Source organism: Malaclemys terrapin, chromosome 2 (genome assembly GCF_027887155.1).
Source record: "Malaclemys terrapin pileata isolate rMalTer1 chromosome 2, rMalTer1.hap1, whole genome shotgun sequence".
NCBI lineage: Eukaryota > Metazoa > Chordata > Testudines > Emydidae > Malaclemys > Malaclemys terrapin.
Window position 1 is genome coordinate 228515723 of NC_071506.1, and position 27281 is coordinate 228543003.

A 27281-nucleotide genomic window follows, 5' to 3' on the forward strand; every position below is an offset into this window, starting at 1 on the left:
ACAGGCACTCAATATTAAGATGGAAAATGCGACCTTGTACTGAAATCACATGTGCTATGTAATGTGAATAGTGTTGTTCACCATGAAAGAGTATAAGCATTGTTCTGTAAAATGTATCATTTTAAAAACTTCTCTCCTTTTTTCATCCCTCCCTCCAGCAGCTGCAAATTTTTCAAGCCTCCCTCCTCCGTCCCGAAGGCTATCTCAGATAAGGAGGCGGAGAAAGAGGACGCGAGACAAGATGTTCTAGGAAATAATGGAATGCACCTGCAATTAAAGAGCTCATTTGAATGAGTGGAAGGACACGGTATCTAACTACAGGAAAGATGCCAGTGAACGTGAGGTCATGAGGGACACTTGAGATGAAAAGTGGCAAGCTGCAACGCTGGGGCTGCTGTGTGATCAAACGGACATGCTCCGGTGTCTGGTGGAGTTTCAGGAACGGCAGCAGGATAACAGACTGCCGCTGCAGCCGCTGTATAACCTCCCTCTCCCTCACCATGTTCCATACCCTCCTCATCCAGACGTGTAAGAACGCGGTGGGGGAGGCTCTGTGCACCCTCTCACTCCACCCCAATGGACAGCACAACCAAAAGGCTGTCATTATATTCAATTTTTTCAGTGGCCTTTTACTTTCCTCCTATCCTCCTCCCAAACCTCACCCAGGTTACCTTGTCGGTTCTCTCCCTATGTTTATAATCAATTAATAAAGAATACATGATTTTTAAATGATAGTGACTTTATTTCCTTTAAAAGCAAGCTGTGATTTAAGGGGGGAGGGTGGTTTGCTTACAGGGAATGAGTCAATCAAGGGGGCGGGTTTTCAACAAATAGAACTTTCACATTGTAGCCTGGCCAGTCATGAAACTGGTTTTCAAAGCTTCTCTGATGCGCAGCGCTTCCTGGTGTGCTCTTCTAATCGCCCTAGTGTCTGGCTGCGCGTAATCAGCAGCCAGGCGATTGGCCTCAGCCTCCCACCCTGCCATAAAGGTCTCCCCCTTACTTTCACAGAGATTGTGGAGCACACAGCAAGCAGCAATAACAATGGGGATATTGGTTTGGCTGAGGTCTGAGCGAGTCAGTAACGATCGCCAGCGACCTTTTAAATGGCCAAATGCACATTCTGCCACCATTCTGCACTTGCTCACCCTGTAGTTGAACAGCTCCTGACTCCTGTCCAGGCTACCTGTGTATGGCTTCATGAGCCATGGCATTAAGGGGTAGGTTGGGTCCCCAAGGATAACTATAGGCATTTCAACATCCCCAACGGTTATTTTCTGGTCCGGGAAGTAAGTCCCTTGCTGCAGCCGTTTAAACAGATTAGTGTTCCTGAAGATGCGAGCGTCATGAACCCTTCCCGACCAGCCCACGTTGATGTTGGTGAAACTTCCCTTGTGATCCACAAGTGCTTGCAGCACCACTGAAAAGTACCCCTTGCGGTTTATGTACTGGGTACCCTGGTGCTCCGGTGCCAAGGGATATGGGTTCCATCTATCACCCGACCACAGTTAGGGAATCCCATTGCAGCAAAGCCATCCACTATGACCTGCACATTTCCCAGAGTCACTACCTTTCGTAGCAGCAGCTCAGTGACTGCTTTGGCTGCTTGCATCACAGCAGCCCCCACAGTAGATTTGCCCACTCCAAATTGATTCCCGACTGACCCGTAGCTGTCTGGCGTTGCAAGCTTCCACAGGGCTATCACCACTCGCTTCTCAACTGTGAGGGCTGCTCTCATCTTGGTATTCTGGCGCTTCAGGGCAGGGGACAGCAAGTCACAAAGTTCCAAGAAAGTGCCCTTACGCATGCGAAAGTTTCGCAGCCACTGGGAATCGTCCCACACCTGCAACACTATGCGGTCCCACCAGTCTGTGCTTGTTTCCCGGGCCCAGAATCGGCATTCCACGGCTATAACCCGCCCCATTAACAGCATGATCTCCAAAGCACCGGGGCCCGCGGTTTGATAGAATTCCATGTCCATGTCCTCATCACTCTCACCACCGCGCTGCCGTAGCCTACTCCTCGTCGCCTGGTTTTGCAGGTTCTGGTTCAGCATAAACTGCATGATAACGCGTGAGGTGTTTACAATGTTCATGACTGCTGTCTTGAGCTGAGCGGGCTCCATGCTTGCCGTGGTATGGCGTCTGCACTGTTCACCTAGGAAAAAGGCGTGAAACGGTTGTCTGCCGTTGCTTCCCTGGAGAGGGGGGAGGATGTACCCAGAACCAGCCGCGACAATGTTTTTGGCCCCATCAGGCATTGGAATCTCAACCCAGAATTCCAGTGGGCGGAGGAGACTGCGGGAACTATGGGATAGCTATGGGATAGCTACCCACAGTGCAACAATCCGGAAATCGACGCTAGCCCCGGTACATGGACGCACACCGCCGAATTAATGTGCTTAGTATGGGCGCATACATTCGACTTTATACAATCTGTTTCCAAAATTCGAATTATATAAATTCGGATTAATCCCGTAGTGTAGACATACAGTCAGAGTTAAAGAGAAAACAGACATGTTATAAATAATAGTCTAGGTTGAGTTAGTTAAAAAAAATTCATTATTTTAAAAAAATCCTGAAAATTGTCTTTTGAAATTTCAAGATTTTCAATCATCTGATTCTAGGGTTATTACTGTTCAATATCACCATAACAGAGGTATCTGAAGACACCTTGACCTTTTGCCTCACTGAGTATCCTAGACATGGTGTGATAATTTAGACATTGTCATCACACCGGATTGTATCCTATTCCAGAAATCATTCCTGACAACTATCCTTGAGTGGAATCTTTTGAATTAAGTAGTAGAAGAAGATCTGTGTCTAATACGGATACCTCCTGAAAGGAGAATAGCAAACCTGTTAAACCAAGACTGATATGTTGAGCTCATGGGCAAAGCTATCCTTGTCAAGTCTCTAAATTGATTGGCTAATTGATTCGTAAGAGTAATAGCAACAGGGAAGAAAGTTTTAGAGGATTTAGTTTCAAATGTACCTTTCCGGGGCTGCTGCTCCTGAGGTTCCCTAAGAAGCTCCGCTACTTTTGCCTGACACACAAGACACTATTTGCTGTCTCTAGATTTTATCAGTAAGAAGTTAATGGACTACCAACATTTCAAGAAAAGGCTTCGGCATTCTGATAATCACTTAAATCTCTCAATCAGGAGAACTGAGTTTACAACCCTCAAGAAAAAAAATCCATAGGATTATTTTTCTAATTTAAACTACTTTTTACTCTGCTTGGGCAGAGATTTCCTCAATGGACTGCTCTGTTAAGGATGACTCTCACAGTACCTGCCCCACTGAGCATGTGCTAGATAAAACACAACAAAGAGGCAGAAATACTAGAACAACTTGACAATGAGAAAAAGTTCCATTTTAGAGGTTTTGACTTCACAAACAATAGGAACTGCATTAGCAAAACTAAGCTTTATCAGCAGGGATCACTACAACTCCCTGAGAATCACAGTGCTGCACATTAATTGAGAGACTGGTTATATTAGACAGAAGTTCTAAATGGTGAAAAGTAGAAGCTATTTTGAGTCTGTGCTCCACTGACTGAGCAGAATCCTTCCATTAGCTCCTGAAAACAGAAAAATTGCTCAGTTGCCAGTAAACATAACTACTGCAGCTTAACTTGGATCTCAGAAACGGCACTGCAATTTTTTCCCCATGATGGATTCCAATATACAGTCCCATACAAAAACACCAATAAGATGGACATAAGGTTGAGAGTACATATTAGTAACTTACGGGTAAAACATCTTACGGTTTGTTGTAAGTATTATAAACCAAGGAAACAGAGAGTTCAGATTATGCTTACATTGAGGTATGGAAATGTGCAGTTAAGGCTCCCAAAAAAACCCCCTAAGCTCTGCTCTGTAGTGACATCATACAATACTAATATGATTTTACTGTTTGTTGTCCCAGATTAGATTAACCTGATTTTTAAAGACTATTGATTTTTTCATATTTCCACCCTCTTTTCCTTAAATAAAAGGCTGACACATACTAAATTTCTCGAAGGACCCATTTTTAAAATTATTTTAATGAATAAATTAATGGGGTTACTTGCAATTTCTCAGAAAAATCATTCTGTACTCAAAGGGTAAATGCTGTACTCATACAAAAACAAAGAGGTTGAATCCCTGCTTTACAGGTAAACTGGAACTCAACCTTAACTAGTCTTGACGTGCATTTCCATAATGGTATCAGTGATGTTCTCTCACCCTGAACACTGCTGGATGGTCTTCTCAATATAAATCATTTTATTAAAAATGCTACTAACCTATAGCTTAAGTGCTTCTACTTAGTGAAAGAGGCAATTTCTTACCCAATAGCTTAAGTGCTTCTACTTAGTGAAAAGTTTCAGAGTAACAGCCGTGTTAGTCTGTATCCGCAAAAAGAAGAACAGGAGTACTTGTGGCACCTTAGGGTGCCACAAGTACTCCTGTTCTTCTTTTTACTTAGTGAAAGAGGCAATTTCTTACCCAATAAGTCTCTGATAGCAGTATCTCCTCTAAACCTGACTGCATGGACTCTGCATAAATAAGTCTTTAAATGGGCTTTTTCAAAAAGTCTACTTACACATGCTGCATGGCATCCTCAAATAAAACTAAGTTCATAGAAGCATTAAGCTCATTGTAGCTTTCTAGAGTCTCTGTAAGTATCTTCCTCAGTACTTCCCATTCCTTGACAGGCATGTAATGAGGGTTGGCTACTCCATTTGCAAAATGGCAATAAATGAGCGGGTGCTGGAGCAGAAGATGATCTTCCACACCCTAGCAAGTGGGGAGAGAAAAAAAATAAAAGAATGTCCAAAAACATAGGAAATGTCACATTTAATGGCTAGTTCAACAGTGCCACAAAAGCCCACAATACTGTCAAATAGTTTGCTGGGAAGGTTCAGTTTAGAGCTGACCAAAATTTTTAATTTGAAATTTTTTTTCTGACAATAAATGACCTTCCTTAATTTTTTTTTGCAGAAAATTTTAATTTTTCTAAATTTTCCAATTTTTCAACAATAAAATAAATTAATCCCCCCCAAGCCCACAGAAGATTTCCAATTTTTAGTCCCCCTCTTCCCCCCTCCCCCCCAAAATTCCTGTTTTTCCTCTTCCCACTCCTTTTTCAGTGGCAAAATGTAAAGGGGAAAAGGGTGAAAGTGTGTGTGTGTGGGGAGGGGGGGCGGGGCAGAAGACCCAAAGTGTCAAAAACAGGTTTGTTTGTTTGTTTGAAATCTGGGACAGGGGTTCGGTTTTTTTGGCAAAAAAATTCAAGAAAACTCTTTCCCCACAATAAATACACATGCCTTTTTTGACAAACTCTATTTCAGATAGTCCCACTGCCTTGTCTGGTAAAGAATGGATATATTTCAGAGTAATAAATGTTTTTAAAGAATCACAATACTATATAGTTAATTCACACTTTGGTATTGGCACCAATACACCCATTTATTCAGGAAGAAACTACAGGCTTTAATATCCAGCTATTGTATCTTGCTGATGTTCTGCTGCATTCCCAATGGACTGTTATGCCATGCCTGATATAATGGACAGCACTAGATATACATTTTGTTTGTTGTACATGCCATGTTAGGCAAGGGGAGAGACAGTTGTAGTAAAGTTTAATGAAAGGGTTGTTAAAAGAAAACAAAATAAAGAGGAAAAGGCATATTCCTTGTAATTGCATTGTAAATCAGACAAGAATTTAGCCCAGAAAATCTAATCTGAAACCATAACCTGTATTTATTTGCAAACCTTGTTTACTGTGTATCTAATTATTGTTTATTTTTTCTGTAAGACTGGCTTATATTTATGGTACTTGCAAATGCCCAGATGACAAAACTATACATTGTTATAGCAAAGTGATCTGATGCCCAAATAAATGCTGAAATTAAAAACTAAGAAATAAAGATAATTTTGTTTTGCATTAAATAGTTGCATACGTTTTGTTAATCAAACTATTGGAGAAAAACTCTAATACAAAATAAAAAATTAGCCTCCCAAGGAAAAAGCTAGAAAGGTATTAAATAAATATATTTGTATCACAGTTATGTAAAACTGATCAAATAAACACAATCTTGTTACCTCAAATTCACTCAACTACATGAAGATTCATTTCAGTGAGAAGGTCATTGCCTCCATTTTAAGGATGGTCTCAAGCGTTTGCTTAAAAGTGCTAACAACAGTGCAGCAGATACTTGAAAGCCCTCACAGCTAATCAAACACGAGTGGAGAACTATAGTCAAGAAGAAAATTACCATCTTTGCAGAGACCAGAATTAATGATATCACATTGAAAAAGCCTTACTTGTTATGGTCATTGGAAAGCTAGTACCCGTTACCACATTAATCAGGTGCTTACTTTTCTTTGATACAAACCTTGCTAACAGATGATGTTAAAGGGAGTATGTTGAATCAGCACATTCACTGGCTGCAATTTCTTGGGCTACAGTATGGGACTTTTGTGGTTATTTATAGTTGCAGTAAATTTGACATATCCCTGAACAACTTTAATTTAATCAACATTGCAGAAGAAGATATTTCCAGTATATAACCTTACCTCAAAATACTTGTGTGCAGTGTCGATCAGCTTTTTATGAAAAAAATGACAGTCTTTTGGTTCCACCAGTTTATCTCCATAAACACGTGAAGACTCATGAAGCCAAAGACATACAAGATCATTTGGTTGCCTTAAACACTCAGGTGTAGCAAATAAAATTCCCTAAAAATAATACAATATAGCCACATTTTAAAAAAATTATGTCACTAAACAGCAAAAGTAGCCAAACTCTAGAATGCCAGTCAGCTTCTGCTCCTTTAGTTCCTAAAATATGAGTCACCTAATTTCCCTAAAATGCCTTTCCATGCTCATTACATTTTATTTTTTTCAGAAATTGATTGTACTAATTGATAGGGAAATATAATTTGTCTTTTGGACTGTAAATTCTTGAATCTGCATTCAAGTCCCTTTGCAGATTAGCAAGTGTTTCAGTTTATCAACTCTGTGAAAAAATTGAATCCATCATCAAACAAACATTCAGTAGAACCTCACTAATCTGCACTGAAGAGAAGGAGGTCAAGTGTGGATCAGTGAGGTGTGAGGACTTGATGCATGGCAGGATGAAGAGGACAACCAGCACTAGGAGTCAGTTATAAATAGCCCTGTTTCGAGGCTTTATTGAGGAAAATCTGAAAGTGGTTGTCTTGGCCAGGAAAAGACTATTTAGAATGTGTCAGTTGGTTGAATTGAAGTCAAACTCATTAATCCAAGCTGAAGGCTTCAACTCAACTACTTAGCACACACTAAAGTATGACTTGCCTTGTATATGCTAGAATTTTAGAGTGCTAGGTAACAATCCTAAAAATAACACCTTTTTATCATAGTCAAGACAAATCCAAGATGACATAGCACTCACCTCAGGAGGGCCTCCTAGCAACTGTGTGTGGTATTGCAGGCCTTTCCTGCCCGTGTCATGCTCTGTAAGTTGTCAACCTAGCTTGGTAGGCCTTCAATGGCTCAGCCCTCTGGCCAAATCACATAATCAACTGGATGAGCCCCTTCCGGGATAGCAAAGAGGTCAATATGCTGTTAGCCCTCACCAGGGTCCTCAGCCCCATCTCTAGACCCTTTTTAATCCAATCCTTTGCTTGGGTTTTTAAAGGAGCCTTGCCACCTTCTCGGGACTTAGGCCACTTTGCCAATGGCTGGCAGGGTGGGAGAGAGGAGCACAGAGCACCTGTCCCAGCTCCTTTTATCTGAGCCTGCTGGGTCCTGATTGGCTGCTCCTTCCTGGGGTTGGGTGTGGTAAGACCATGGGGCCTCCAGTAGGGGGCTAACGAAGGCCTGGTACACTCCATCATAGGAACATATCACAAGTGTTCGACCTGCCTCAGCACAGCAACAGAATCTCACTAGTCTGTGAGTTGGAGGCCTGGCCTACATCTAAAACTAAGGCTGACCTGGGGATGCTCAGGGATGAGAAAAATAATTACACTCCTGAGAGATAAAGTTAAACTGACCTAAACCCCAGTGTAGGCACCACTAGGTTAAATGGAAGAATTCGTCCATTGATCTAGCTGCCGCCTCTCAAGGGGGTGGATTTACTACAGCGATGGTAACAGGTGTCTGCACTACAACAACATAGCTGCAGCATCGCAGCTGTGCAACTGTAGTGCTTGTAGTATAGGCATCCCCTTAGTATTTCAGTGAATTGCAAACACAAAAATCCATTTTCAGTGTGCATTTGAGGTTTACAGAAGTGTGGGTTAGTGAGGGTCCCGTTAATATTTTCAGCACTATTCATCTCTTTCCTGCCTTCTATTTAACTTTTCAGAATTCCAGCCTTGAGTACCTCACATGAGAATTATTCTATCATGAAATGGGCTATGTGAATTATTACTGGAGTTTGCAAGTTTTCTGATTCACTAGAGTGAATTATTTACATCAGTATACCAAGACTTAAGGTTTTCCTTGTTACCTTACATGTTAATTCTCATTCCAATAGATAAATCATAGCCTGCGGTTTTGGAAGTTACAGATAGTGCTACAGTCTCAGAATGCTAGGTCCTAAAATTCTCCTTCTATTTGTACAAGGATGAAAACCCATATATTATGTCAGACTAGAAAGCACATATTAATGGGAAAAAGCATTCAATACAAAAAACCTAACTACTTCCTATTTGAGAAAGATTTTGATGACATATGCACAAAACACACTGAATTAGCTTACTTACCACAGTGCGTGTATTGGGAGGAGTGGTACCCTCTCTTTTCTGTGGGACCAGACCCATGCAGAAACCACTCCCCCCTAAAACATGTGGGTTGGTTAAGAGAATATTTCAGGGAGGAGCCATCACTCCCCCCCCCAACCCACCCCACAAAAAAACTCTCAAGCTAGCAGAATCCAGTTTTCGCTCTGTACTCCCATGCACTGATTGGCTGTTTTCTCCATTCCCTAGCCTCAATCTCTTTACTTCAGCCTCACTCCCCCACCCTTCTTTGCTTCCCCACCTTCTAACCTTTACATCCCCTCTCCCTTTGTATTTTCATTTAGACATTTCCCTCCCAACAAAACCTCACCACCACCCCCAAAATCATAGCCTTAACATGATGTTTGAAAACCATTACTCTGAGCATTACATCCCTTTCTCCTGCTGTCTGTCTGTTTTGTCTATTTAGATTGTAAACTCTTCAAGGCAGGGACTGTCTGTTACTATTGGGACAGTGCCTAGCACAATGGTTACTCTTGGTTGATCCTAAGCACTACTATAATAAACATAAATAAATATTATTAATAATAATATTAATAAGAAGAAGTTATACCTAGAGTGAAAGTTGGTCTATGATACAGACCTGGAAGATGTTTGAGAGGTCTCTTAGGTTAAAGATGTAGTGGAATTTAACCGCAGTTGGCAGAAAGTTCTGAACCATAGTTTGATGAAGCCATATTGCTGCTTGGATCATGGCTGGAGCATTCTTTAACACTGATGGATTAAAAACATGCCTCTGGAAGTGAAAACCGAGGATCTTGCTATAAATGGTGTTCAGGGCATCAGCAGATGGGAAGTTCAGAGCAAACACTGTGAAATGTCTCTGAAAATAAGAAAAAAAAAAAAGATTGTTATTATTCTGAGGGCAGACAGAAGTGAAGTCAATGACCACCTGATAATTCCCACAGACTGAGGCAAAGAGGCTGACTGCTGTGTGCCACTCAGGGTATGTCTACACTGCGGCTGGGAACGACCCTCCCAGTCTCGGTAGACAAACTCACTTTAGCAAGGAATGAGCTAGCGCACTAAAAATAGCAGTATGGACGTTGCGACTTGGGCTGCAGCTCAGGCTCTCAAGCCTAGGGGTTGGTTGGTCAGACTTCCTGATGTATTCACTGATGTACGCCTTGCCTCCCGTCTCCCTGCTTCCTTGCACCCTCTGAAAGAACAAGCAGACCTAGGCAGCAGTAATCTTCAACTGTCCCCTGGGCCTTCTGTCCTGAATGACTAGAAACAAGAGGCCTTCCTCATAGCTATAGAGGTTGCAATGCTGCCGCACCAAGTGATGCCTGAATGGATGATCTGGCAACCAGTTTGTCTTTGCCCAGGATGGCCTGGAATTGGGGCCTGCATTCTTGCGGCATTTTATTGGTGGACTCTGTTTGTTGTAATATATGACATCGGTGCCTGGTAGTTTGCAATATGGAAGAGTGGGCTGGCTGATGAGATGTTCTTTCTGCTGAAGAGATCTTGTCTTCTGATAGCTGTGTCCAAGAGAGTGGACCTGGGCTGGTGCAAATGCCTGGACGATGACAGAGTTCAGGTTAGGGTGGAACAACAAAAATTCCACTCCCTTGGAGGGCAAAAGTACTTCTCTACACTTTTTGGGATCAGGGCACAGGTGGTTGGTGTGTGCCAAATAGTTTTAGCAGGATCCAGTGTGGCCTCATTGATCGGGAACGCCACCTTGGAAGGAGCCATAGAGTGGAGAATGTTCAGAAGTTTAAGGGTGAGATGCTGAATCTCTTCCAATGGGATCGCAAAGGTGTCTGTGATCCTCCTCGGGAGGTCCTGGTATTGTCTATAATCCTCCGGGGGAGAAGGAAAGACTGGTGCCACCATCTCAACTGGAGATGAAGACAATGCTGACAGTGGATCCAGTGCTACCAGTACAACGCGCTCTGATGCAGACTACGACCCAACCCTTGTAAGCGATCTCTATGGAAATCAGGACTCTATGGAATCTCACTCGGTGCCGGGGGTGGGGAGGGGAAAGGATAGGTAATCCTCTTCTTAGAGGACTTGTACATGATTTATCTCTTTTTACGACTGCTCCTCCTTACCCTCGCTCATATCTCTGTTCAGAGGAGTCCTTGGGTTTACTGGAGGATTCCAAGCTGGAAAATGTCAGTGCTGGAGGTTCAGATTGATGAAATGGAGAGTGGAAATGGATCCAAAATGGGTCTCATGGAGAGCTCCATTAGATGCCTATGGAGTCTGAACTCCAGAAACTGCTTAGTATGAGAAGGAAAGGAGAGGCAGATATCACACTTCAAAGGAATGTGTGATTCAGGACTGGTCTTCACTACGGGTAGATCGACGCTGCTGCAAATCAGTGCAGCAGGGGTCGATTTAGCGGGTCTAGTGAAGACTCACTAAATCGATGGCAGAGCACTCTCCAGTCGACCCCAGTACTCCTCCTCTCCGAGAAGAGTAAGGGAAGTCAACCAGACAGCATCTCCCATCGACACAGCACAATGAAGACACCAGGATAAGTCGACCTAAGCTACATTGACTTTATTCACGTTATTCACGTAGCTGGAGTAGCATAACTTAGGTCGACTTACCCCGGTAGTGAAGATAAGCCCTCAGAGGCAGTTCAGGCAGCTCTCATGCTGGTCACTCATCAGGAAGTTCTGAAGACAGACCAGGCAGGGTTTGAGGCCTGGAATCCTTGGCATACAAAGTGCTCTGATACATGGGGGAACAAAAGGAGCAGGAAACCTGATCCCCAAATTATCTAACTAAGACTAAACTAATAGCAACTATTTAAAATGTATTTATAAAGTCGAAGTTGGAAAGGAACGTTAGAAGGCTACAGACACAGAAAGGTTCCCTCCCAGACTGAGAACAGTAAAAAGGAACTAGAGAGGCAGTCGGTCTGGGCTGCTTCTTATGCCCTCACTTAGGAGCATGAGGCAGAGGTGAAAGCAAAGACGAGCAGATAGTGCTGTTGAAGAGTTTCAGGCACATAGAGCACATGTGCACACACAGGGAACACCCATACAGACCAGCAATCTATACACTTTGATAAAATCTGCTGGTTGGGAGCATAGAACTGCTATTGGCATCACTGGGAGTTCAAGGTGAGAAAAGAGACTGACCATCTCCAAATTACAGATGCCCACCGGGTTACGCAAACCCGACTTATGCAAATCCGCACTTACGGAAAATGTTAAGTAAACTAGAAATAGGAGGGTTTTTATTGCGGTTTTTTTTTTTTTTTTGGCGTAACTGTCGGGTATACGCTTCCGACTTATGCAAAATTCAAGTTACGAAAGGCATTCCAGAAGAGAACGCTTGCGTAAGTCAGGAAGCGTCTGTAGTGTTTATGTCTGTTGCAATGAAAAGCTAAATTCTAAACATTATATCTAACATATTAAATAATAAATATAGGGTTATTATGATATAGCTCTTGAAACCATACCTGGAGTCGAGGGTTGATAGTGAAATTGCCAGCAGTTGGATTCATACAAGCAACATATTGGCAATTATGTATTTCTTTTACAGTTAACTTCTGCCTATCATACCTAGAAGATAGAAAATATAACAACTTTAGTTTAAAATGATTGATAATTACTGTCAGCGCATCAGAGGTAGCGCATGGCTTAGTGCTAATTGGAAGATAGAAATTCTAACATTTCCAAATTTGTTTTTGTCCTGACTCAGGATGAAAATTGCAATTCTGAATTTTGTGTAGAAGAGAAATTCTGAAAAAATTTGATTTGGAAACTACAAAATGACCTTAACAAAATGTTTCATTTAGATAATGTTGAAGCAATCTATATATAGTAGAAACAAAATGAGAGAGTAATAGAATTATAGAAATAAAGGGCATGGAATGGACCTTCAAGATGTTATCAAGCCCAGCCCCCTGCAATGTGGCAGGACCAAGTAAACCTAGAACATCCCTGGCAGGTGTTTGTCCAACTTGTTTTTAAAAGCTTCCAATGATGGGGACTCCACAACCTCCCTTCAAAATCTATTCCAGACCTTAAATACCCTTATAGTTAGATAGTTTTTCCTAATATCTAACTTAAATCTCCTTTGCTGCAGATAAACCCATTACTCCTATCTTCAGTAGACTGGAGAACAACTGATCACCATCCGCTTTATAACAGCCCATAACATATTTGCAGACTGTTATCAGGTCCCTCCTCAGTCTTCTTTTCTCAAGACTAAACATGCCCAGTTTCTTAATCTTTCCTCAGAGGTCAGGTTTACTACGCCTTTATTTTTTTGTTGCTCTCTTCCCAATTTGTTCACATTTTTCCTAAATTGTGGTGCCCAGAATTGGACACTGTACTCCAACTGGGGCTTCACCAGCACTAAGTAGAGCGGAACAATTAGCTCCTGTGTCTTACATACAAAGTACTTTGTTTTGATTTGGAATTGTTTCAAAATTTCCCCATTGAAAATTTCATCAAAATCAACCGTGTCTCGTGAAACATTCTGATTTTGACAAAACTGCATTTTCCGACAGAAAATTGTTCCATCCAAAATATTTCAATCAGCTCTAGCATGACTCTTTACAATATAGACAGGTCCTAGCACCCAGTCTAGCTTGGACAGATATAGTACAGTACAATTAAGGAGGTAGAATGAGTGTGGGAACACAATGGGTATGTCCACGCTGCAGCAGAGAGCAAGTCTCCTGGCCCAGGTAGACAGACTTATGGTAATGGGGCTTGCACTAGCACACTAAAAATAGTTGTGTGGACATTGCGGTACTAGTGGAGACTCAGTCTACCCACCCCAGCTCGGACCCAGAGAATAGGGTGAGCTTGAATTCAGGTGGCTAGCTCAAGGCTCTGCTGGTGCTTCAACATACACACAACTATTTTTAGCGCACTAGAGCGAGCTCCACTACCATGAGAAGTTTGTCTACACAAGCTGGGAGTCTCACTCCCACCTGCAGAGTAGACATACCCCCAGAGCCTTTGTAGAGTAAAAGTAGCTAAAATGAGCAGGTTTCATCACAGAGAGCCAACAATATGCTGGGCACAGAGGAAGGGGAAAGTTGTTCCATGTGCAGAGCACCGTGAAAACAGGTATCAAGCATATTTGACAGAAAGTAATAAAAGGCAATAGGTGTGATTAGAAGACCACGTCTTGGTTTTTGCAATATGGCCCAATGGACGGGGCGTGAGACAAGGAGTCAGGGAACCTGGATTTGATTCCAGGCTCTACTATTGGCTCACTGTGTGACCTGGGCAAGTCATTTAGGCCACTTTTTCCAAATTTAACCCAATTTAATATTGGGTAACTTCATTTTTGGTAGCCTAAATTGGAAAATGTAGGGTCTCATTTTTAGAAGTGAATAGCACTCATATTTTCAAAAAAAGGCAATAAGAGATGCAGCTGCTCCATGACTCTTAAAATCAGGCACTACATATCTGAACTTAGGCACCCAAAATTTGAAGCACCCAAAATTAGAGTCTGTTTTGAAAATTTTGGCACAAACCTCTATGCATCTCATTGGATACAAGTATTATTATTATATTCAGCATTACAAACAGCACAATATTCAAACACCCAGTATGTGGTGATGATAGCATGATAAATTGTATTTATCTAGTTCCTTTAAACTTCTTATATACACTCTGCCCATTAATCTATCACCACTGGGATTACAATTAACATTCCAAACCTCTGGCATCTTCCAGCAGCCACCAATTTAAAAGTAATAAAACAAACCAAAACACTTATAAGCTTTTCTACTCAAGAGTAATGCTGCCATCGCAAATTTATGACAATAAATCCTTTACCTCTTATCATACAGTCTTGTATTGTCCTTCTTTCTCATATAAGCCCTGATCTTGCCAGGGTTTACATACCTGTCTAACTTTCAGCACAAGTAGTCTCATTTAAATCAATGTGACTACTCACATACCTGAGATTAAGTCCTTTTCTGGACTGAGGACACCGTGCCTAGCACTTTGCAGAATCAAGCCCTAAATAAGACAGACAGAGAAACAGAGACAGACAGATGCACACTTATTAGGCCTGGTCTACACTAGGAGGTTATGTCGAATTTAGCAGCGTTAAATAGAATTAACCCTGCACCCGTCCACACAACGAAGCTATTTAGTTCGACATAGAGGTCTCTTAAATTCGATTTCTATACTCCTCCCCAACGAGGGGAGTAGCGCTAAATTCGACATGGCCATGTCGAATTAGGGTAGGTGTGGATGGAAATCGACGCTAATAGCTCCGGGAGCTATCCCTCAGTGCACCACTCTGTTGACGCTCTGGACAGCAGTCCGAGCTCAGATGCTCTGACCAGCCACCAGCCACACAGGAAAAGCCCCGGGAAAATTTGAATTCCTTTTCCTGTCTGGGCAGTTTGAATCTCATTTCCTGTTTGGACATCGTGGCGAGCTCAGCAGCACTGGCAACGATGCAGAGTTCTCCAGCAGAGGTGACCATGCAATCTCAAAATAGAAACAGGGCCCGAGCATGGACTGATCGGGAAGTCTTGGATTTGATCGCTGTGTGGGGCGATGAGTCCGTGCTTTCGGAGCTGCGATCGAAAAGACGGAATGCAAAGATCTACAAGAAGATCTCAAAAGCCATGACAGAGAGAGGATACAGCCGGGATGCAATGCAGTGCCGTGTGAAAATCAAGGAGCTGAGACAAGCGTACCAGAAGACCAAAGAGTCAAACGGATGCTCCGGATCCCAGCCCCAGACATGCCATTTCTACGAGGCACTGCATTCCATTCTAGGTGCGGCCGCCACCACTACCCCATCACTGACCGTGGACTCTGAGGATGGGATATTGTCGACGGCCGCTTCCTCGGAGATGTTAGCGGACGGGGAAGATGAGGAAGGTGAGGAGGAGGACGAGGCAGTCGACAGCGCTTACAACGCTGATTTCCCAGACAGCCAGGATCTCTTCATCACCCTCACAGAGATCCCCTACCAACCGTCCCCAGGCGTTAACCCAGACCCTGAATCAGGGGAAGGATCAGTCGGTAAGTGTTTTAAACATGTAAACATTTATTTTGAACAGAACAGGAATATTAAGAATGGGTTTTTCATGATTTGTTTGCCCTAGGCGCTTAGTCCTTGGCAGTGCAATACAGCAAAAAAATTTAACAATGTCCGGTTTATCATGATTAGTTTGCCCTAGGCACTCTACTTTTTAGTCCTTGCCAGTGCAGCTACTGGAAAAGAAGGTCTATATGTCCTGGGATAGAGCTGAAATCCTCCAGGGACATCTCCACGAAGCTCTCCTGGAGGTAATTGGAAAGCCTTTGCATGAGGTTCCTGGGGAGAGTGGCCTTATTGTGTCCTCCGTGGTAGGAAACTTTTCTTCGCCAGGCTATCATCAAGTACTCTGGGATCATTGCCTTGCACAACATGGCGGCATACGGCCCTGGTTTTTGCTGGCTTTCACGCAGCATGCGTTCTTTCTCGGTCTCAGAAATTCTCAGCAGAGTGATGTCGCTCATGGTGACCTGCTTAGAATTAGGGGAATGTTACTATTTGGACTGCTAGCCTGTTCCTTTACAGAACTGTCACTGGCGATTTACTGCCACGCGGTGGAGGCGGGAGAGGGGCAGCATACAGGAATCTTTCCCGGGGACAGCCGCGAGGGGGTGGGACAGGGGCAGAGTTCGTGCTTGCCGGATTGCTGGCAGCAGGAACTGCCCAACGATAGGAGCATTGCTTTGAACGTGAAAGGAGGGCACTGCTCTAATTTAAGTTTTAAGCAGCCAAAAGTCTACGGCTTACCATGTCAGGCTGCTACCCGAATTCCGCTGTCCTGCCCCGCTTGTCTGATCTCCACTGCAAGACCCCAGGCACTGAATGCGAAGGCTGAAAATTCGACCTTGTCCTGAGTGCGCATGTGATAGGTGCTGTGCATGGTCTTGTTCACAGAGAAAGACTATGTTCATTGTTCACAAAAAATTATCTTTGGGAGGAATTCACTCCTTTTTTCCCATCCCACAGCTGCGACTGTCTCCCGACCTACCCTGGCATCCCCCTCGCAGAGGCTGGCGCAGATTAGGCGGAGAAAGAAAAGGACACAGGACGACATGTTCTCAGAACTTATGGGCTGCTCCTGAGCCGATGCGGCCCAGCAGACCCAGTGGAGGGAGAACATGTCGCAATACCAGCGAGCACACAGTGAACGGGAGGAGAGGTGGCAGCAGGAAGACCAGCAGGCGACTCAAATGCTGCTTGGACTAATGAGGGGAGCAAACAGACACGCTCCGGTGCCTTGTGGATGTTCTGCAGGACTGGAGGCAGGAGGACAGAGCCCCGCTGCAGTCTATCTCTAACCGCCCTCCCCCGCCACAAACTCCCATACCCCCCTCACCCAAAGTCCCAAGAAGGAGGGGCGGCAGGGGCCGTGAAAACTGTCACTCCACCCCTGCAGACTGCTGAAGTACCTGAAGGCTCTCATTCCCAAAAATTTGCTAAGTCCTTTCCTTCCCGCCTCACCCAAGCCCCCATCCCAGTTTCATCCCCTAACTGTGTAGTTGCTAATAAAAGATACGTTTCTGTTAATTACTGTTTCCATCATGTTCTTTTAGGGGAGAGTGTGTTTGAAGGGGGGAGGGAAGGGGGTTGGTAATTGGAGAGGACAGTCACTTTTACCAGGGTACAGACACGGGGGCAGGTTCAGCAGAAAGTCACACACACATTGCAGTCACTAGGCACCCTGGTCAGTCTGGGAGGTGGTTTTCATGTTCTGTGCGGGGGTGAGGGGGTCGGGGCATGTGACTTTGTGGCGGGGGAGGGCGGATAGAGATTTTATGCTACAGTCCTTATCCTGGATCACAGAGCCACGCAGCAGGGGATCTGTAACCGTCCTCCCCCGCCACAAAGTCACATAGCCCCCACACACAGAGTCCCGAAAAGGAGGGGTGGCAGGCTCCGTTGAAACAACCAGTCCACCACTGTGGACCTCTCTAGGAGCAGGAGCCTGTCATTCCTCGAGTTTAGAAGCGTTCTTTCCATCACTACGCCCGCTCCCCACCACAGTCTGCATCCCAGTTTCTACAGTTTACCGCGAAATCCGTAATAAATAAAACGGCGTTCATTAACAAAGTTCCATTTATTTTATTTTTAAACGTGTGTTGGAAGGGGGGGGGGGCGGGATAAACGGGGTATGTAGCTGGAGAGGATAGTCAACAGTAAGTGGGTAAAGAAACGGGGGCAGGTTCTGCTTCTCTTTAAACAAACTTAATAGTCACAGGTTACCCTGCTCACTGAGGAACCTAGCTTTCAAAACCTCCCGGATGCACAGCGCGTCCCGCTGGGCTCTTCTAATCGCATGGCTGTCTGGCTGGGCGTAATCAGCAGCCAGGCTATTCGCCTCAACCTCCCACCCCACCATAAAGGTCTCCCCCTTGCTCTCACAGAGATTGTGGAGCACACAGCAAGCTGCAATAACAATGGGGATATTGGTTTTGCTGAGTCAGTAAGCTTCTCTATCTCCCCTTGAGACGTCCAAAAGCACACTCCACCACCATTCTTCACTTACTCAGACGGTAGTTGAAGAGTTCTTTTTCAGTGTCCAGGGCACCTGTATAGGGCTTCATGAGCCAGGGCATTAGCGAGTAGGCTGGGGTCCCCGAGGATCACTATAGGCATCTCCACATTCCCAAGAGTTATTTTCTGGTCCGGGAAGTAAATACCTTCCTGCAGCCATCTAAACAGACCAGAGTTCCTGAAAACACGAGCGTCATGAACCTTGCCCGGCCATCCTACGTTGATGTTTGTAAAACGTCCCCTATGGTCCACCAGTGTTGCAGCACCATTGAAAAGTAGCCCTTTCGGTTAATGTACTGGCTGGCCTGGTGGTCCGGTCCCAGGATAGGAATGTGAGTTCCATCTATAGCCCCACCGCAGTTTGGGAATCCCATCGCGGCGAAGCCATCTATGATGACCTGCACGTTTCCATGGGTCACTACCTTTGACAGCAGTAGCTCAACAATTGCGTTGGCTACTTGCATCACAGCAACCCCCACGGTAGATTTGCAGATGCCAAAGTGATTCGTGACTGACCGGTAGCTGTCTGGCGTTGCAAGCTTCCAGAGGGCTATGGCCACTCGCTTCTGGACAGTCAGGGCTGCTCGCATCCGGGTGTCCTTGCGCTTCAGGGCAGGGGACAGCAACTCACAAAGTTCCAGGAAAGTTCCCTTCCGCATACGAAAGTTTCGCAGCCACTGTGATTCATCCCAGACCTGCAGCACTATGCGGTCCCACCAGTCTGTGCTTGTTTCCCAGAATTGCCATTCCACAGCATCAACATGACCCATTGCCACCATGATGTTCACGGCGCGGGGTCCCGTGCTTTGTGAGAGGTCTGTGCCACTCTCAGACTTCATGTCCTCACCGCGCTGCCATAGCCTCCTCGCCCGATTTCTCACCATCTGCCTCTGAAAAAGGTGGATGATAAGGTGCGAGGTGTGGACAACGGCCATAACTGCAGCGATGGTCGCAGCGGACTCCATGCTCGCAGTGCTGTGGCGTCCGCACTGTCACTCACCAGAAAAGTGCGCGAACTGATTGCCCGCTGGCGCTTTCAGGGAGGGAGGGCGGGAGTGACGGTTGGATGATGACAGTTACCCAAAACAACCCTCGACACATTTTTTTCTCCAGCAGGCATTGGGGGCTCAACCCAGAATTCCAATGGGCAGCAGGGACTGCGGGAACTGTGGGATAGCTGTCCACAGTGTACCGCTTCCAATGTCGACGCTTGCCCCGTTAGTATGGATTCACAAAGTCGAATTACTGTCCTTAGTGTGGATACACACGTTCGACTTTGTAATATTGATTCCACATATTCGATTTAAGTACAATCGAACTACTCTCGTAGTGTAGACATACCCTTAGAGTGGGTGCATATAGCATCCCACCATAGTTAATGTAGAATATCAACTTCCATTCTAAATCTCCTTATTCAGCTCCTCATTACTACTGTCAAATTTATTTTGGGCTGAAGTTTTCCACACTTGGTCTCATGCCAAAAGGGGCGTGGGTTGTGTTTTTAAAGTCTGAACAAATTCAGTTCAGTCATTTGGAATTATCTAAGCATTTGAAAAATGTACCTTTCCCATATATTCTGATTAGAACTCAGATAAGTACACTCTGGTTTCGGATTAATTTACCAGATATAAATGTTCAAAACTTTAAAATTACTAAGTCAACTTTCTCCTAACTCAGCTTGTTCTATAGAACTGAGACTTTAAAAAAAATCAAGCCAAGTTTAAAGCAGATAGCTTCAGTAGCATTACATGTTCATAATATTTAAATCAGAAACAAGGAACATTTTCTAAAAACATATCTAAAGCTAGGGCAATTTATAACCTGAGGCAGGTGGCTCTAAAAAGTATTAGGTTTCTGAGTTGGAACTGATTGAGTCCACTGCATTAGTGATATCTCAGACTTAAATATTCACTTTCCTCTCTGCTTGTCTTTTCCCCTGAATAGCTGAAGATATTCAGAAGACATCAGATGTCATTTCTGAGTACACTATATTTCTTCCTATGTCCTTTACTGAGTTAAACTGAATCTACTTTAAAAGACTTGGGAACAGCACAGATACTAACACCTCATCCCAGCCCCAGCTCTGATGAGGATTCTTAAAAAGAACATGTGCCAGGAAAGAGAAGAGACACACAGGCCGTCATCAAACTTCCCTGTGCTGCATAGTTCCCGAGGGACATATGTCCCTAACTCCCTAGTAGGGAGAAAGAACAAATAATTTAAAATGTAAATATATGACAGAAGTATCCATATAGTGAAGGAGAAGGAACTGAGATGGCACATTAACCCTTTCAATACCGCCAATATATATATATATATACACACCACTACCTCAATACAACGTTGTCCTCAGGAGCCAAAAATCTTACTGCGTTATATCAAACTTTCTTTGATCCACCGGAGTGCGCAGCCCCGCCCCCCTGGGCACTGCTTTACCGCGTTATATCCGAATTCGTGTTATATCAGGTTGCTTTATATCAGGATAGAGGTGTGTGTGTGTGTCCTGGCAATAGCTTTTTAACGGAATATTTGCTTGTTCATTCATCAGTTCACTTGCTCCCTCCCCGCTGAGGTCCATCACAATAGAGGAAAGCATTCTCTGGGTGTCTCTGGAAAGCCAATCAGCAGTAAGAACAACTAACTCAAGGTACCCTCCTACATGAAAGAAGTAAAGGGAAAAACTAAGCCTGCCCCAGTGGGACAGAGGAAAGATTTTCTGAAGGAACAGTGCAAGACGACACAGTTTTTCCTTTAATTTTGGATTATCCTCATCTTTATTTTTGAAATGGTCTTTTGTAGTTAGACACTCTTGATATCCTGAATTAAGCTCTTCAGGTGAGGGGCTATTTGTTCTGTGTTTGTACAGCACCTTGCACAATGGGGTTCTGGACCATACTGTGGCTCCTCAGCATTACCACCACACAATTATTATATTATTAAAGGTCCAAACACATTATAGATATTCCCCCCTCTATTTCTAGAGCTCAGCCTAGAATCTATCAAAGTAGTTTTAATGAATACAACAGGAAATGGAGAAAAGCGGAATGTAATGAAGGGTTCACAAGAATTCAACCAAATAAGCTAAAGAACAGAGTGAAATTAGTTTAGGCAGTTAGTTATTATAGTTACCCTATGGAACTCACATCTGCATGACATAATCAGGACAAGGAGTGTAGTAGGATTTTATAAAAAACAATAGACGTTTATATGAACATCAAAAATATCATCATCTGCAGTTACACAAGCAAGGATAAACATTTTCAAGGGTTATCAACGCTCATGCTTTAGGGCAAAGGCAATCACTGATTTCCTGGAGTTAAGAAGCAGCTTCCTCCATAGCCAGCTATGACAAAATGATATTATGCATATTCCTTTGCTCCCAACTCTGCCACTATAACCATCACAATAATAAAACAATTTTCCTGCTCTATGGAAAATATAAAGTAAAATTAAATTAGAAGTCTAAAACTTGTGCTAATTCATTCTTTGTCACGGGAAGAATGGTTACAGATTTTAGCCCATAACAATAAAATTTTGATTTAGCATAAAACAGGTAGTAATTGCTTACCAATGTCCGTAGTCTATGTGCTGTCGAATCAGTGTGTGAGGTTGAACTGTTCCATACACATCCATTTCAGGCATGTTCATATCATCAATAAAATAAATCAACTTCTTGTTTCCTACGGGACCATAGTTACGGCCAGCTTTTTTCTCTAGGCTTTTCTCAAGAATCTCTAAAATGTTATGAAGTATATGACAAATAGTTATAATACTTAAACAATGCAGAGACTAACAATCAAAAATGCATAATTAATTCACTCAGGGAAAAATTACATCACTTAGGGACAGATTTTTAAGCAGCTAGTTGATTTCCCTGGGAGTTAGGCACTTAGGCACCTAATGAGATTGTCAAAAGTGCCGATCTACCTCTTTAGGTACCTAACTACCTTTAAAAAGCTGGCCATTAGGTCCCAGTCATGCGAAGTGCTGTATGTGGGCTGACTCCTGCACCTTGTGAGGAAACCTAAGGAAGTCAATGAGGCTCTGCGCAGGTACTGGGGTCCATCTATGCACATCACTTTGTAGGACTACAGCATAAAACAAACCCAAATTTTCCAAGACATCCACTGGAAAGAACACAAAGTTGACAGAACGAACAAACCAACAACTAGCTGTGATGTTTCTGAAAGGCGTGTTAGAATTGCAGGCTGTTCCCTTAAAATTAAAGTGTTTCCTGGTCCTGCTTGCAGGCTACAGGGCTCTGTAGGAAAGCATACATTCAGAGTCAGTCTGTAAAGAGCCAGCTAACAGCAAGGTAGGGTGAGTTGTGCTTCTCTGTCTTATGGAACAGCCTGCTTCCCTTCTCTCTGTTTTTGGTTGTGTGTGTTAAAATTCTAGATTCTAAGAATAAAAGTAGTGTTAGACTGCAAATGTACTAAAAGAGTATTTTATGTTTTTATTTAACTTATCTGTTTGTAAGTCATGAACATAAGTCAGCAAACTAAGCCAGAGTGTGATAATTCTATTTCATCTTCACAGCATTTATATTTCTTAGGGAGAAGTAGCATCATTAACGTCTGAAGCTTAATTCATTAATGTATGTAAAGTGTATTGTGATCATCTGGCTGAAGGCATCATAGAAGAACAAAATATTATTTTTCCCCTTTTACAATTAAGTCTGAAGCCTGTTAAAATCAAATATCCAACACAAACCTGCTGCTGCTAAGCCACTGCAGTAAAAAAGAATACAAGCAGATTAAACCTCTTTCGTGGATATTCAGACTATGTAATTGATAGGTGAGGGAGACAAAAAAAGAATTATGTACAAGTTGGAAAATCTAATAATTCATATATCTGATGTAAGCATATGTGGCTTTGTAATAAAGGTAATAGAATTACCTTTTAAAATGGAAAAGCTAACTCTTGGATTGCGCAAGTCATTTTTAATAAATATACTGCACAGCAAAATGAGTTTAGAAAACTACAGTAATTCATCTGATTTGAGCAACATTCCCTAAGGAGATAGGCACCTTAGTCCTTTTGTCAATCTCACCCGAACTGTCACTTTAGGTGCCTAAATCACAGAATCAGGCTTCACTGGGATTCACAAAGCCCCCACTCAACTGCTCCCAAATCTTGACGGTGCCTAACTTTTTCTCATGCTTGCTGTCTCTCTGAGCCAATGATTCTTTCATTATTTATCCACATAGGAACAGCTTCACCATTTTGAGGGGGAGAGGGGAGAGAAAAAGAAAGACTCTGTAGTCAGGTGGTTAGATCCAGGATCCAGTCCCCCATGCTCCAATGATTAAAAAAAAAAATTATTTACCGTGAAACAATTTCAACAGGAGAGTGGGAGGGAATCCAACATCAGAATATCCCACAACCCAGTGGCTAGTGCACTCACCTGAGAGATTCCAGGACAGCATCACAACCATGAGGGTAAACATTATGAGGAAGCTCCTCTCCTCCCCCCTTGGCTTCTTGTCAAAACTGCATAGGTGCCTAACGCCAAGAGAGAGTCTTAGCAGCTGAGAATCCCAAGTAGAGGGAGGCAGTTTGGACTTAAACAATGAGGAGTCCTTGTGGCACCTTAGAGACTAACAAATTTATTTGGGCATAAGCTTTTGTGGGTCAGAGGGGGCGGGACTTAGTACACACCCCTCAGCTTGGCATCTCCCTTAGGCAATTTTAGGCACAGAGCCACCTAGCATGCTGGCTTTTGTGAATCCTATCTGAGTTGCCCATCTCTCCTCATTCTTTGTATAGGGAGCCAGGCGCCAAACTCAAACTTTGTGAATCCCAGTGATTTTCTAGACAAATCCCAGGGATATTCACCGGGCTTAAGTTTCTTTGTGAATCTAGTTCATAGTGTCATTACTGATTAGCCTTCCAAAGCACCTGGGGAACCATTCCTATATCCTGAACAGTTCTGGCTTCACACCCTTACATGATAAATGGATCTGGACTATTAAAATAATCTTCTGAATTTTAAAAACATACTAACGTTGTAATGTATTCATAGAAAATATGAAAATAGTGAAATATGTTTGTTAATAATTGGAACATATAGCAAACTAATCACTATTGTAGTTTAACATTTCCCAAGACGAATAGCAAATAAACAATTATTATAAAACTTTTTCAATGCATATAAGCATGAATGACAAGTTTCATACAAAAGCACTTCAGAAAACAATCAGGCAAGCATGTTTCTTAATGAAGAACATTAGGCTGATTATATGCACAAATCAGATCATTGCCCATGCAAATTATCAGAATTACCCATTTTCACGAGCAATTACTTGATTTATATGTACAGTTGTGGTACAGTTGTGGTAAATGTGTGTCCATCTCATTTGTTTGAAAATGTGACCCAAAAGGCACATACTTGATGTTTGAGAGTTATTGTTTTTTCACCTGGATTGTAGGGTTCATGAGAGCAAATGAGAATGAATAGGATAACCTTCTCTAATTCCTTATTTAATGTATTGTAGTGTTCCTTCATTTGCATTGGGCTGTGCAGTATCTCTGGATTAGAGCAGAGAGCAAAATGTAAAAATTGGCATTGGACTTTTTAAAAAATTCTACCAGGTTTTTAGGATTGCCTGCAAGCAAGTGGAAATAAACTATATTTGTACAGGAACACATGAATGCAATGTACCTATGTGTGGGTGTTTGATATTACTGTGATTCTGACTTATATTAGTTAATTTTGTTTCTTAAATAAACAGCCTGAAAAAAATCCCCTCACAAATAAGTCACGTGTTACAGTTTCCAGCAGGAGATGGTGCATCGTGGTGTTAGCTCGCTTAGTTTCTTGGCACAGGGAGGAAGTGCCTCATGTCTGTCAACATGATGACCAGACCCCGGAGAAGCTGTTAAGCCTACCGAAGAGAAGCGACCCAGAGGAGCTGCCAAGCCTACCGCTCAACGAGTACCCCTGAGGAGCCCATGGTGCTTGATTCCATGGAGGACATCGACCAGATGCAGGTACTGCTAGAGGGGGAGGTAGGAAGTAGCCCGGGGGCAGCCGACCCTAGTCTGGCTGCAGCACACCCAGAGCCAATGTCAGTGTGTTGCGGCCAGGATCCCCACTGACACAGCAACAGGCCGTCCGAGGGGAATTGCCAAAAAGTCGGATATGTCTGGGAAAATAGGAAGGGAGGGGTCATGGGGCTTGGGTTCCGGCTGGAGCCACTGGGGCCAGCAGCTGCTCGGCTTCCGGCCGGCGCCGCTCGCTCTGCCAGGGCCGGGGCCGGGCCGGAGCTGCTCGGCCGGAACCAGGGCCTGAGCCAAGCCAGCCGGAACCGCTGGGACCGGGGCTGCTCGGCTGCCGGCCGGCGCCGCTCACCCAGGGCCAGGGCCGGGCCGGAGCGGCTTGGCCAGAACCGGGGCCCGAGCCGAGCCGGCCGGAGCCGCTGGGAGCGGGGCTGCTTGGCCACTGGCCGGCACCGCTTGCCCAGGGCTGGAGCCGGGCAGGGGCCAGCGCGCTGGGCTGGAACTGGGGCCGGGGCCCCAGGACCCGAGGCGAGCCGGGCCGGCGACGCTGGGGCCAGAGCCGGCCGCCGGAGGGAGCCACTCGGCTGCGGGAGCCGGACTGGGCCGCGCCTCCTCGCGCTACCCCCACAGCCCCAGGCCCAGCTCCAGCTTACCTGCTGCCTGCCTGCTTCAGGCTTCCTGCGAATCAAATGTTCGCAGGAAGCAGGGGAGGGGGAGGAGCAGGGGGGCAAAGTGTTCAGGGGAGGGGGCGGAGTTGGGGCGGGGCCGGGGCCCCGTGGAGTGTCCTCTTTTTGGACACTTAAAATATGGTAACCCTAGCTCAGCCCCTGCCTGGGGGCCTCAGCCCTTGACTGTTTCCTGCCTCACCCGGCTAGTTCCCTGACTCAGCAGACCTCAGTAGTGAGGCAGCCTAGCTCCCAGACGCCCCAGAGAGGCGCCCCTAACAAAACCCCTCTACTGGTCTCCCAAGGGAATCCCATGTAGTAAGTTCAGCTAGAAGGACGGCTGCTGAGTGTGGAGGAGAGATGTAAACAAATAACAACTGAGGTTCATTGAAGGATAAGTCAGAGATGCAGAAGAATCTCACAACCTTTGTAGCTACATAATCATGGGATTGGGAAAAGTCTGCTGTAATTGTGATGCCTCTGGCCTTCTGCTTCAAAATCTTTAAGGCCAAGGCCTGCCTTTTGAAAGAAAAGGTGTGCAAGGGAAAAATTTCAGAATACTTCCCTACTTTATCTTGCCTTTCAGCTGACATTTTTTTCAATGTTGCTTAAGGGATTTGGATGCCTAGGTCCCATTAAAATGAGTGGAAACTAGATGTTCCAATTCTCTAGGCAGTTTTAAAAAATATTTATTTCCAGCAATTGGTTTGGGACCATAAATAATTGTTTGCAATAGTAATACAAGACAGATACATAATGAATTAAAGTAAATCACTGCAATGTATTGTATGTGAAAGAACGCAGCTCTAAACAAGACCAGAAATCACACAAGAGGCAGTAACATTCTAGGCTAATGACAGAATTGAATTCACAGCTGGTTGCAAAAAAGATCACATGCTGTTGAAAAGGAAGGTAAACTTGTTTCCATACCTGTCATGTGATACTCCAATAGCTGAGATTAGCTGTGGGACTGAAGCGGATTTTCCCATAATTTAATTGTGAGGGGTTACTGGTAGAGCATTTTCAATAAGGGGCACTTGATTTTCGAACAGCATTGGAGATAGAAGAGCTCTAGATAAGCCATGGAAGTGCTTGTTTATTTTACATTCCTTTTCTAAAATTCCTAAAAACAAGACTGATACCTGTTTTTAAATGGTTATTTAAAATCTGAAGGCATTTGCCTAGTTTATAAAGAATTTTATTGGTCCAAATTCCTTTAAAACTTCTGTCCTGTATAAACTTAATTTAATGACAACACCTATTGATGCAGACTAACTGCTGTGGTATTAATGACTGGTTTGGAAACTCACCAAGTAAGCACTTGTGACTTTGACT

General features: G+C 43.9%; 1 protein-coding gene across 1 annotated transcript in view; it reads right to left on the minus strand.

Moving 5' to 3' along the window:
• The window catches only part of LOC128832660 (dynein axonemal heavy chain 11-like), a 161042-nt gene that overhangs the window by 123148 nt on the left and 10613 nt on the right, over positions 1 to 27281 (minus strand). Inside the window, exons 5-9 of the mRNA XM_054020209.1 lie at positions 21848 to 22013; positions 12200 to 12302; positions 9356 to 9595; positions 6563 to 6724; positions 4587 to 4780 (exon numbers count right to left, since the gene is read on the minus strand). Of these exons, the coding sequence (XP_053876184.1) occupies positions 4587 to 4780; positions 6563 to 6724; positions 9356 to 9595; positions 12200 to 12302; positions 21848 to 22013 (865 nt within the window). The remainder of the gene's footprint in view (positions 1 to 4586; positions 4781 to 6562; positions 6725 to 9355; positions 9596 to 12199; positions 12303 to 21847; positions 22014 to 27281) is intronic.